At 33.1% G+C, this 13,635-nt stretch overlaps 1 protein-coding gene across 1 annotated transcript; it reads right to left on the bottom strand.

The window, feature by feature from the left end:
- Positions 1 to 11,938: 11,938 nt before the first annotated feature.
- LOC132599899 (aspartic proteinase CDR1-like) lies at positions 11,939 to 13,379 on the bottom strand. The gene has a single exon (XM_060313065.1). It carries the CDS (start codon positions 13,362 to 13,364, stop codon positions 12,012 to 12,014), a length of 1,353 nt encoding a protein of 450 aa, XP_060169048.1. The 5' UTR covers positions 13,365 to 13,379; the 3' UTR covers positions 11,939 to 12,011.
- Positions 13,380 to 13,635: the final 256 nt, after the last annotated feature.

Genomic DNA, 13,635 nt, shown 5'->3' with positions numbered 1-13,635 from the left:
CCTAAATTGCTCCTTCTTCCCCAATTTCAAACGACAATCTTTTACTGCCCCCTTCATTCCATCTCACTCTTTTCTTTCTCTTCTCCATCGCCTCTTCTGCCGGACCCCCTTTCCTTCTCCTCTCTCTTCTCTCTACCTGCTCCCTCCACTCTTTTCTGTCCCCTTCACGTTCCACCCCACTTCACCCGACACCCTTCCACTTCTCCTCTTTCCCACGCCCTGCCATCTCCACTGCTGTCCCCCACGCCGCTTCTCTCTCATACGCTCCTCTTTACTTTAATACAAATGAAGCCCTATAGATGAATCGGAGTGAAATCGTTTGGGGCAGGGGATTTTTTGGAGAGAAAACCCAATTAACTTTAGATAAGGAAGACCGGAAATCCTCCTAAAAAACACAAGATCGGGAATTTACAGATTCCCTTACAAAACGGAAGAACTTCTAGGTTGCGGTAATTCGAGTTTCGAAATCGTTCTTCGAGTTCGAGTATAAATCTGAGACTCATACCCCAGTTCACTGCACCAACAAAAGGTCAGTAATGCGCAAATCTCATCTCATAAATTTCCATTTCTAGTTTTATGTGAATTATTGTTTGGTATGGCTGTTGATACACTCTGACTTCATATATTCTGCTGAAAATATTTATTTGAACCTTAGGGACTGTTTTGGGGTTGGAAATTTCTTGAAGGAGACACTACGACATGATCTGTATATGTGTTTGTTGCTATGGGGTCTAAACCTGTTCATTATTTAATGTAGCAATAATGAGAGATAAACTTGAACTTGGGATTTTTCTGGATTCTGAGGAAATTTAGTACATGTTGTGGAATAGTTGGGATGCTTTGTTACTGGATATATGGATGTACCACTGCCACTTTCTTTGAATTAAGTAGAATAGATTTGTCGTGGGTGTGATCTGTCTGATCCCTTTTGAGTTCCTCAACGTAGTCTCCGATTTAAGCTAAAATCATGTCTATATACTCTTTGCTAGGATAGTTCTTTTTTGGAAATGGCTGCATATTCCGTGTCTAAGAATCCTAGCTGTGAAGTTTTTTTTTGTTTTGATCTATTCCAGTCCGGAGACATATGAAAACGGATATATTCGATCGAGTCAGTAGTAATCCCGTCGACTTGTTTAGTTCAATTAAATTCAGTAATGAATGTGTGAGGATTAGAATGCCTATTGGCTTGCTTGGACTTCATTTTGATATTAAGGGAAAAACCATTCTTTAAATTCTATTTCGTTATGAGCTTTAGAACTAAAATCACTGCTTTATTGGGTTTGAGAATGTGGAGTTATAATTAGATTTGAGGACTGTCCGTTCTGCTTTCTCTTGATAAAAAATGTGCATTCCAGATCTGAAATCATGTTTCCTTCACGTTTCTGCCACCATAAGTTTAAAGAACGATTTTGCTTTTATAACGACACTTACTAATCAACTGTAAGGATTTATATGACAGGGCAATAAATGTTGTTGTTAAGTCTACTTTAGCTTTCCTATCAGTACAATTAACTGAACTCGTTTGGTATATCGTCCCTGTCCTGAACTGTTTGGCATTTGTCTTTCTTTCCTATATATGTTGTCGTGGTATTTAACTAAGAATTCTGAAATATGGCATGATCTCCTGTACTGTCGATACTACAAAAATATCTCTGTGAACTTCATCCCTTGCAACTAATAAGAGTGACCCCAATTTTGAAAGACAAACAGAGATGAAAAGAGGTGGTAACCAGTTGGTCTTGCTAAATTCCATATCTAGACTATATTTAGATGCTTCTTTTAGATTTTCGACGAGTTCTAAACTGTCGGTATAGTTTAGTCATTTCGCTGTTATATTCTAAAGCTGAAACTGCCTCACTTTATTTGCTTCTTTGTTGTTTGGACATGTTATTTGGCCTGCCCTCCTGTTCTTTCATTTTGTCTGCCTGACTGATGCTTGGACCTTACTGTCCATCTCATATGTTTTTTTTATAAAACATTAGTTACGGCTGAAGATTTTGTCTTGGACTGGATACTTCTTCGAATTAACATTATACATGTTTACATATTCATTGATTGTATACTAATTTTTTCCCTTTTTTTTATGCATGACATATCGCATACGGGTCCAAGCGATTCGTCATCTCCTTCCACATTTTTTGGTGTTGGGCTAAAAGCCCAACGAAACTCCTCCTTCCTGTCCAGCCTCTGTCCGCAGCCCAAGTGGAAAACAAAATCTGGGCCAAAGCCCAATAAACCAGGACAGCCCACGGCAACAAAATAAAGCAATTTACTGGGTCTAAGCCCAATAGCATAAACAGTTCGCAGCAATTGGGCCTTAATAAATGGGCCGTACCCATTTACTCTTTTCCTCTCTTCCTTATTTTATTATTGTGTATTCTTCCTTGTTTTTTGTATGACTAACACTTTGTCTTATTCTTATTAACTTAGATGAATTCTAATAAATTAGTGGGTTTAATTTTAACATAAGGGATAGCTTAATTTAAGGGAGAGACTCACGATTAGCCCATAGATTTCATTCTCCTTCTATAGTTATTTATGACATCTATAATATTTTTTACATATTAGAATAATTGATTCTTAAAAAATAGTATGACTACATTTTCTAGCTAAGGGAATCATAATTTATTTTCATTATCTTAAAGAATTCAAACGTAATGAATAGACCAATATGAATTATAGCATACGTTTGCAAAAATGACCTTTTAGATTTATCCAAATTGCACATACTTCGATCGAGTATAGTTTCTAAGAAATGATAAAAGAGATAAAAGAAAACTATTTTCGTACTTTATTTATACTCTTAAAATACAAAATCATTAATATCTCACCATTTGATTTTTTTTCAAATATTTATTAAAATGCTGCATTAATTCATATTTTTTTTTCTACTCATATGTATCTTTGGCGAGCTTTATTTTTAAAATAACATCATTAGTTGAAACCTGAACAACATTTATAAGTCGTATTACGAAATAGCATTAAAGGTACTCTTTTTATACAAATTATTATTTTTCTACAAGTTCTATTTTAAAACGACATTCTTACATGTCTATCTATAACTTTAGCCATATTTCAAAGCTACTTTCTTTTTTCCATAATACTATATTTACACTTAGCCTAATTAATTGTAAGTCCGGTCGGTTAATTATTGTTAATGGGTCTTAAAGGATGCCTAATACCTTCCCTTTAGACTAACTGAACCCTTACTCAGAAACTTAAATTTCGCAGACCTTAAACAGAGTTAACTTTAAAACAACTTTAATAAACTTTAGGTGTCCTAATTCACCATAAATAATAGGTGGCGACTCCTTAACATACACGAAAAAGAGGAATCTCCAATATGTCGTACTTCTACTTTAATCCCGGTTAAAATGGGGTATGACAACACTTTGTTTCTGTGTTTTTCATTATGCAGCCAAGTGATGAGGCTAGTGGATCCCTTTCGCCCATGGACGAAAGAAGATCATGCGGTGATAGTAAACCTAGTGATAATCGTTGATTTCATTGTAATTGTGTGGTAGGAACGGATGTTAGAACGTTGGAGTGAATGTGTTGTGTTTAAATTTAGTTTTTGAGTCTATGATGCTACTTAACAATTTAGTTTCAAAAACTAATGATCTTTTATGATAACATTTGTGATTTTACGATATGTTATTGATATCTCTTAAACTTTAACAATGTTTTTTTGCTTTGATTATGATTTACAGCTTAATTAGTGATTTTGTCAATAATATATAAATTAAAAAATTCAATGAATTGTGGGGGTTATGATTGCTAGGACCTTTAAATATAAGCTAATAAAAAAAAAATTACATTGCGGAGGTTTTAACGGCTGCAATTCGTAATTGAGAATTATTTTAACAAGATTCAATTTTAGATTTGTGGGGTCAATCGTCGCAAAATAACCGCCGCCACTTAATACTAGCGGTCAACAAAAACCGCCGCTAATTGATTGCGGCACTGTTATTGTGGGGTGTTTTGGCGACCGCCGCAACAACACATTGCGGGGTTTCCAGTTAGCTAGTTCCCGTTAGTTAGCTAATTGGTTATTTAGTGTTCATTTGTTAAGTGGACGTATTATATTAACAATTAAAACCTTTTGATCTGAAAGAAGGTTTAGCATAGATTTCTTGAAGTAATCCTAGACTTAAAAATTATATTGGAGTTCTTATGAACCCATTAATGTTGCATGTGAAATGCTGTTAAAATTAGTAAACGATGGCTACAGTCACATGTTTCAAACTTAAAATTTTTCTCTTTTTGCTATGTTTCTTTCTAATGCAAAGTTTCAATATACCCTATCCTAGGTTTACCAGACTTATATTTCCTTTTTCTGGACTTATATTTCTCTGTGTGTGATCAATATGGATCAGTAACGTAGTAAAAGCTGAGCGACACATGAAGAAATAAAAATTGAAAAGTGATTAGCAAAATTAAAATGAGGAGAAAAAAAGCAAAACAATTCAAATTTCATAATTAAATGCGGGTGCCGCGGTTTCTCATTAAATCTTATACAGTATATATATTCCCTTTCTTTTTCCTTTCTATATCGCAGTATTCTATTATCTCTTTCTTTCAAACACATCAGAAATTAATTCTTCCAAACTAATCAAAACTTCCCTTCTAAACAAATGTCCTTAGTTTCTTCAATGCTTAAGCACTGCCATGTGAATCGGTAAATTCTTTTAGCAAGCGTGCAAGGGAGGTCAGTGTGTGTGCTAGGAAATTCCTTTTCCGAATATTCTTTTTAGATATGGTAACAAATCAAAATTATTTTCGAATATGAGCCAGTGTTAATTATATGGCATATTGTAGGACTTGGGGTTTTCTTCTCCTTGTCATTAATTTCACAAATCACTTCAACTTTTCAGAAATTGAAGAATTTTTAGAGAGAAAAAAAATCCTCAACATATAGTGAATAAATATAGAGAAAGAATTTTGGTGAAAGATCTAGTAGCTTGTATCGACGTACGTAATTAGTAGAGTGAGTGCATGCATTGGCTTCCCTGGCATGCATTTTGGAAGCATTTATCGGATTCACAAGGCAGTGGCTTGTATGTTGATTGTTGAAGAACTTTTCGGAATAAATCCAAGCAGTTTTGCAGTTGAGCCAGCATTTTTCTCTATTCTGTTTAATTTTATCAAAGCCAATTTTACTACTGTACTAATTGTATCATTGTTTTTGCAGTTGATCTCTTGACTGTTTAAGCTGCAGCTTGCTTCACTCTCCGGAGTCTGATATAGTTGATAATTACTACGTAAATACTTTTATTCTAAGTAATATTTGCTGATGAGATTTATTCTTTGGCCAGTCCAGGTGATATATATCCAAGAATTAACTATCTGATCCAAATAATTAACGTGCTAAACGTTTCTTTAAGTCTTGGCGAAGTTCTAATTCGAGCCTTTGTCCTGTTTGAAGGTATTTATTTTCTTACAGTCGTTTGCTGAAGTAGGTGATTCTGTCATGACAGAGAAAAAATTGGAATGATGAAGAAAAGAAGCCCGCTATTGTGATGCGATCGAGAATGAAATTGGGAAGAAATCTTGCTAAGAACTAAGCTAAGCTAAAATTACACTAAAGAAAGCATATTTTCATTGATAATGATTACACCAACAGAATATATAGTAAAGAACTCTAGCTATAGCTGATAGGTATAAAAATAACTATTACAATAAGAATTGGGGCGAAATACATAATTAAAGAACTACACTTAAGGAGTCTGATCGTAATTAATGAAACTTGTGTTCTTCCAAGATCAAGTCTCCAACAGCTAGTACTGCACTACTAATTGCACCCGGTACAACTACCACAAGAATGAGCTCATCTCCCTAATATAGCTCCCAAATTCATATTGCATCATATTGGGGTTTGACAATTGCTAATTGTAGAATTTGCTAACCAAAAAGACTGGCAATTTAATTACGGGCAAAACTGATCAATTTGGATCCAATCACAGGAATTAATTCTAGATTTTTGTGTTAAATTAGCAGTCGGGTTAATTGGTAGGACTAGTATTGGTTTTGTGAAGTTGTAGTAATATATAGTATGTGGTACTGAGTTATGTGATTATAGACTTATTTGTGAGCGAGAAACAACAGTCCTACCTTGATAGGAGTAAGGTCTGCGTACACTCTACCCTCCCCACACCCCACGTTGTGGATTTTATTGGGTTATTGTTGTTGTTGTTGTGAGCGAGAAGTTTGTTTCTTTCATTTTGTGTAATAACTCATTTTTTTTAAATAAGGGTTTGTTTGGTAATTTTTGCTAAAAAGAATTAAAAAGAAAATAGAAAAGAAGGAATTTAGTGGGCCAAGCCCAAAAAGGAAAAGGAAAAAAAATTAAAAAGGAAGGGTTGAAGCCCAAATTTGAAAGAAAGGGGAAGAATGATTTAAAAAGAAAAAGGAAGCCTATGTAACAGAAGCAGAAAAGGCAGAAGCCGCAGAAAATACGCAGAGAAAGAAAAGAAAAGGGAGGGCGAAAAAAAGAGGAAAAGAAAAGAAAAAAATAGGGATTTTCAACCCTAATCATCAAGGTAATGCTTCTAATCTTTTATTTAAGTTTATTAAGTAATTATGGGTGAATTTTTGTGGAGAAAACATGGGGATATTTTGAGGAATTGAGAAAGTTTAGCGTAGAGCTTTTCAACCTAAATCATTAATTTGAAGGGGCAAATAGTGTCAGATTTTAGACTTCTATATATCATTGGAGTCCTCTCGTTAAGGCCTTCCCGAAAACATATGTCTTGTCCGGTTTTGAACACATTGACCAGAGGGCGTTTTCGTCCTTTAAAATTTGACTTTAACCGTTTAAGCCTCTAAAAATATAGAAGTGGTTTACCCTAAGGGTTTTGACCATTCTAAATCCGTTTTTGTGTAGTTTGAGGCAATCCGGAGACTCGAGAACACAGTTTTGATTTATTGGAAAGTGTGCTTGAATTGTGAATCTGAGGTAAGTGAGAGACTTTAAGCTTTGGGTACTTGCTTTTCAAAACCCGTTTTAAAAATATGTTTTGTCTGCCTGGTCCATGTGTTGGGGGCGAGCGTGTGCTTAGCAGAATCGGTGGTCCTTAAGGCCAACCGCATATACTTTATTTTCAAATAATCCAAAACTCTCTTTATAAATTATTTTGTGATGTGATATAGCTGTGAGCCATAATATTGGGGCATTGTGCATGCTTCCCTTAGCATTGTGTATGCTTCTTGATTATATTGGTGCATTGTGTATGCTTCCCTTAGCATTGTGTATGCTTCTTGATGATTTTGGGGCATTGTGTATGCTTCCTGACATATTTGGCACATTGTGTATGTTGCCGTGGATTCATAGTGTTGACTAATTCTTTAACTGCCACTTATGACGGTTCGTAGTGTAAATTGTGTTGAGATATATAATATATTTGATGAACAGTGGTTTGGACCTTGGTTGCTATTATATAATGATATATTCATGTGCATAATATTTTTGTGCCTGTTGTGTGTTTGTATTTTCTAACACTTGTTCCAGGGGTATTTGAAGTGGCGGATCGAGGATCTTACTGGGTTATATTTATGTATAACTCACTCCTTACCTGCATGTCCATGCAGATACTGACGTTGAGAACGAGGCTGGTAATTGAAGACTTCGTGAGTGGATTCTGTTGCTGAGGTGAGCCACCGCATTGTTCGTGGAGGCAGCCATTTCAGCTTTATCTAGTTTATTTCTAGTTATTTCTTTTATTTTGGGTTTACATGCCCGACACTCAAACTCATGTAACTCTGTTAGATGCTCCATGGTCTTAGCGTGGGATGTGGGCTAGAGATTCTTTTTATCTTAGCGTTGGTTGGTTTTCATAAATCAATTATGGATTTGGTTGGCGACTATTTCGCATTTTTATTATTAATAACGTTGTTGGACCTGCACTTATTTTATTTTAGTGCTTTTGGAAATGATTAAGAGTATGATATATGGTTCGCCTAGCGGGTGGTGTTTGCTGGGTGTCAATCACGTCTAGCGGGTATTTTGGGACGTGACATTTTGTTTCACTCTCTTCGACCTTCTTCTTCAATTTGAATATTTAATACTCAGATGGACCCTTAAACTTGGCATGTTTTGTAAGATAGGCATATAAACTTACAAGGTGACCAGATAGACACTTAAACTTACTCAAAGTGTATTTTTCAAGTTTTTCAGTTGTTTTGAAAACAAAAACTATATTTTTCAAACACTCACAATTTTCATGGCCAAACAAGCCCTAAATATATCACAAAATATTTTTTTTAAAATGCAAAAATAAGGCAAACGCATATACATGAGACTATAAATGTGCACTTAAACCAATAAATACTCGCTAATCGCAATTTTGCAGCTTTCAATTAACTCGGATTTTTTTTTACACTTGAATAATTAAAAAATAATAACTTTAACCAATAAAAATCCTTAAAAAAAGAAATTTCAAATTAAGAAATTTCTTTTTTTTAAGGATTTTCTTCTCGGCTTTACAGTTTTCTTAATTTGAAATTTCTTTTACACTTGAAATACTGAACTTAGAAATTTCTTAATTTGAAATTTCTTTTTTTAAGGATTTTTATTGGTTAAAGTTATTGTTTTTTAATTATTCAAGTGTAAAAAAAAAATCCGAGTTAATTGAAAGCTGTAAAATTGCGATTAGCGAGTATTTATTGGTTTAAGTGCACATTTATAGTCTCATGTATATGCGTTTGCCTTATTTTTGCATTTTAAAAAAAATATTTTGTGATATATTTAGGGCTTGTTTGGCCATGAAAATTGTGAGTGTTTGAAAAATATAGTTTTTGTTTTCAAAACAACTGAAAAACTTGAAAAATACACTTTGAGTAAGTTTAAGTGTCTATCTGGTCACCTTATAAGTTTATATGCCTATCTTACAAAACATGTCAAGTTTAAGGGTCCATCTAGGTATTAAGCCAATATTTTGCAGTTGATCGGCATTGAAAAAAAAGAAAAAAATATTGTGGTAAATGTGACATGATGAATTGAAGAAGTTATCTAATCTATATATAATATAAAACTAGGCATAGACAACGTGATGTGACACCTCTCTATGACCAGCGATGACATTTATCTTTTTTCTCATTTTTTTTTTTATAAATAATCTATTAACTAAATGGCTTAAAAAGCCTCACAAAATAAATGTACAACTAAACCCACGTACATATTCAGTCAACAAAGGCATTTACTCATATCAATTTCATGTGTTTTCCAAAATTAATTAGTATCATTCAATTAATTAACCGTTTTGGCTTTGGTAAGGAAACATCCGGAAAACATAAGAACCATGCATTTTGGTAATTCCAGCATTTTCCTTCTTCTTGACTCAATAGTTCACCTTTCAAGAATTGTAGAAAAAATATTGTAGGAAAAGGAAGTTGACCCAAAAAAGAAAAAGAGTTTTAGAGAAGAGCTGCAGATGGGAGAGTGGATATAGGAAGTCATTTTGCATACCAAAATTGGTATCGTATGAGTTCTTCCCAAATTATCCGTGATAGTTCTATCTTTGTTCTTGATTGTGTTTTCATCGTTTTGTTTCACTGTATTTTTATTTTTTTTCCTTTTGATTTGATTTGATTATTTCTTTGTTTTCTTTTAGGTTTGCATTTGATTGCATAAGAAGGTTTTTAATTTGGTAAAATCACATTTGAGATTTATTCTTTTGGGGGATATTTTTCAGAGTCAGGTTTATTAACCAGGGATTTGCATCATGAAGTAAAGAGAGATAAATTCTATTGTGATTATAACACATTAATACCATTTTATTTATCTATGTATATGGTGAGTTTTTAATGATATTTGAATATCCATTTTAGTAGCAATGGTGTGTTGTATATGTTTTTGTTAGTCGTAGTTCAACAACGTTATAACCCTTTTAGTATGACATGTTCAATTTGTTGTGGCCGTTATTATAAATCGTAGAAATTTTGCAGAGAGGCAAACTATTTTCCTATTTATGTTTCAAATTATTGGAGACAATTTGTTGTCTATTTTGCATTAATATTGAAGAATCAATTTTGAAGCATGATGAGTATTTGTCTAAAACGCGTCATGTATGTATTTAAATATTATTATTTGTACTTTGTGTGAATAAGTACTCTTTTTTTCTTTCCTTCAAATGCTTGGACACTTTTCTATAATACAGAAACAATTGATTTATCTTCTTGAATTTGTTTTGATTGGTAATTGTAAGTTCAAATTTTTGAAAATTATCGGTTGGAACATATTTCTTGCTAAGTGCATTATGCATAGAATAATTTTTTGTCCAAGAATTCATCTTTTTTATCTTTTTTCTCTCTTTTCAATTCGATCAGTTCTTCAAAATAAATGGAGTAACTAATTCTCTATCGCGTCTCGCAAACATTATGCGACCTTTTTTTTTTTTCCCTTCTTGTATTTACTTTCCCAAATTAACTACAAGCAGATCAAATTATTAGCACAAACATTATAATCTCTAACTTTTTCAAGTCTTTTTAATGATTATTATATTACTAAGATTATATATAAGGAGCATCTTATTTCTATTTCAGTTGTATGGTGATCAGAGAAACTCAATTATATAAAAGTAGTAATTTGCAATATATATAACAAATTTTCTGAATAAAATATATATGAAATAATAACGTATGAATTGTCAAATGAGTTTATCCTTTTTGTCAAGCCATTGTTTTCTTTTTGAATGGATACATAATATGCGATTGTCATGTCTTCTTTTCGGTGATGTCATTTAATTAATCTTGGGTGGTGATGTTCTTATGAATAACTTCTCTCTCTTTTTTTGCCTCTTATACTTCTCATTTTCAAAGATTCTTGGTACTATATATGTTTTGAAATAAGTTTTAAATTAATAAAAAATCATGAGGAACTTTATAATGAAATTCCATTCTTGTGTTTATATCTGTGTTAATGTTCGCCAAGGAAATGAAGTTGTAGCTTAATTTTTAGTTCTTTCCTTATTTTTATTTTATTTTAGGCTTATGAGTGGTAATTTTGTATACACATAGCAAATGTGACATTGCAGTTATGTACACTGATGAATATTTGAATTTTATGGACCGGACGAAAGATGCAATTATAAGCAGAAAAGAGAATACAAGCATTTTTTTTCCAGAATAAACGTCATTGTCATTCACACATCCAACGATGAGATAATAGGATGGCACGACCAGATTGATTTATGGTTGGAACTAAGTATGCACCTATGCTCAAGTGACCACAAATAAGAGAAGTCAAGCAAGAAGGAAATTATATAGTGTTAAATAGTGTGCTTTGTATTCAAGGTAAGACTTTCAAAATTTTCAATTAGGAAGATTCAGAATATTGTGTTGGACTTCAAACAATTTGTTTTTTCCATGTATGTGGACAAACCAAACAAAAGCAAGAATTCGAATGACAATTCCTTTTTATTTTCCTTTTCTCATATTTTTGTTCCTTTTCTAATGAAGCTTTTATCTTTATTATCATGTTAGTTTTACTTTTTACGTATTTATATTATCAAATTCTATTTTATTTGTAGGAGAAAAAATATTTTAACTCAAATTCACTAGTAAACAATACAAGGTAGACAACAATTACTACACAATTAGGGATGGCAATGTGGCATGATGAGTCTTAACTCGCAAAATTTTCAATCCCGCCCCGCACTTACCCTATAGGATGTAACCCGCATCATCCCATTGCCATCCCTATACTAGATGAGCAAATTCTTACAATTGATTGTCATACTAGCCTACTAGGCAACTTACTAGGAAAAATAAAGTCTCATGTCTACGGCCTTTTAGTATCTCGAATGTTAAGATAATCAACAGTATACGAGATTAATGGTGGCAATAAAATACGTGTATTAATGATATATCACGTTAGAAAATCAAAAGAAGAAATACCAAATGATGCTCCAAAAAAAAAAAAAAAAGATAAGAAGAAATAAACTAACATATCAATATTTGACGCTCAAATAACATACTTTAGATATCGAACTTCCACATGATACATATACACCTCGTCACAATTTGGCACAATTTTTGGGTTTAAAAGAAACTTTCATCTTGTCAAGATCATAGGCAACAAAGAAATTAGTTTGTGCTACATTGCCAAATATAGGCAAATTTTTAGTTGGGGCAAAAGCAAGACAAACAACTCCATCTCCGATACTAATAAAACTATTTATCGCATTCAGCTTCACCTCTGCATCTTGAAATTGAAACCTTATCAATGGAACATCTGAAACACGCAACCCTCTGTAACACAACTTGAAGAATTGAGTTGCACTGCCTTTTAAAGGCTTCAAATTTATTTCGCTCTTTATTGTCTTTTTCATCTTTGAATATAAATGTGTTGGTAAAAATGTAATTGTGGTCCCTGAGTCTATCGCAATGTTCCCCTCGTGAAGATTTTTTGTTGAGTTATTATTAAACCTAAGTGTTTTATTCCCAATGGTAATTCCTAATAATTTCAAGAAATAATAAGCTTTTGGAGGTTTTATAAATAATGGGGTTGAAACCACATGCTTACCTGAAGAAAGCAAAGCTTTTTTTCCAAAATTCAATCTGCTAGACACATTCACTTGGTTCAATGGGACTAAACAGTGTGAAAATCTATGGCCAAATTTTGATTTAATTTGGGACACAAGTGAAAAAGGTGAAGCCCCAAGACCAATAATTCCAGTTGGTTCAACATCACCTATAGCGAGAAAATTTCTCCTTCCACAACCAAAAGTTATGTTAGAAACGGACAATCTCCTTCGACGAGTAATATTTGTTGCATCGTCGAATGTGAATGTCTCACTCACCAGAACACCAGAACTGAACGACTGATCGTTATAACCAGCAAAATATAAACATGTCTTTTTCTTGGGGTCGCAAGAGCTTCCAGGAAGATTCTTGCATCGAGTCGAGTTGCAAGAAATTGATTTGTATGTAGAAGAATCTTTTGGATTAAAAATCGGAGTTTTTTGCTTGTAGCAATGGATACAAGGCTCACATTGTATCCATATAAGATCACTACCGGTGTCAACGACAGCTAGTTTGTTCCTTGGTTTCGTTCCAATTGAAATTTTTGTAAGATATAATCCCTTAATATCAGGAATTATCAAAGTTGATAGTTGAGAATTTGACAATAAGTAATTTGCCCGATTGATGGAACGTTTTAACGCGTTTTTCATTAGTTGCCTTTGATTTAAGGCAGGGTTGTAGAATGGTGATTTTGGTGAGTCAGGGTGAATGAGTTCAATGCTAAAACCATCATTTTCTGATTGTGCAAAGTGAGAGAGACTTGATAATATTGTTGCTGCAACATAGAATAAGATGAAATAATGGAGTTTCATGATTTTCTCTTGATGGAGTTTCAAAAATTTCATAAGTTTAATTTATATGAAGAAAAATGTATCTACAAATCCTCTTACTTATTAATTGTGGTCGACTCCAACATTAATAAAGTTTTCCTTCGTGGTTAAGTTTGAATTTTAACGTTGACTCATCTGAATTTCAATTATTGCACGGATTAGTTCATATTGAAAAAGCATCTAATGGCAAATTACACAAATCTATGAATAAATATATGAAATTTGATTGATCTTATCCTCACAGTATTGATTAATGAGCAATTTGCACGATTATCCTTATTCGGGG

Source organism: Lycium barbarum, chromosome 6 (genome assembly GCF_019175385.1).
Source record: "Lycium barbarum isolate Lr01 chromosome 6, ASM1917538v2, whole genome shotgun sequence".
Lineage (NCBI taxonomy): Eukaryota > Viridiplantae > Streptophyta > Magnoliopsida > Solanales > Solanaceae > Lycium > Lycium barbarum.
This window is presented reverse-complemented; position numbering and strand designations above follow the sequence as displayed.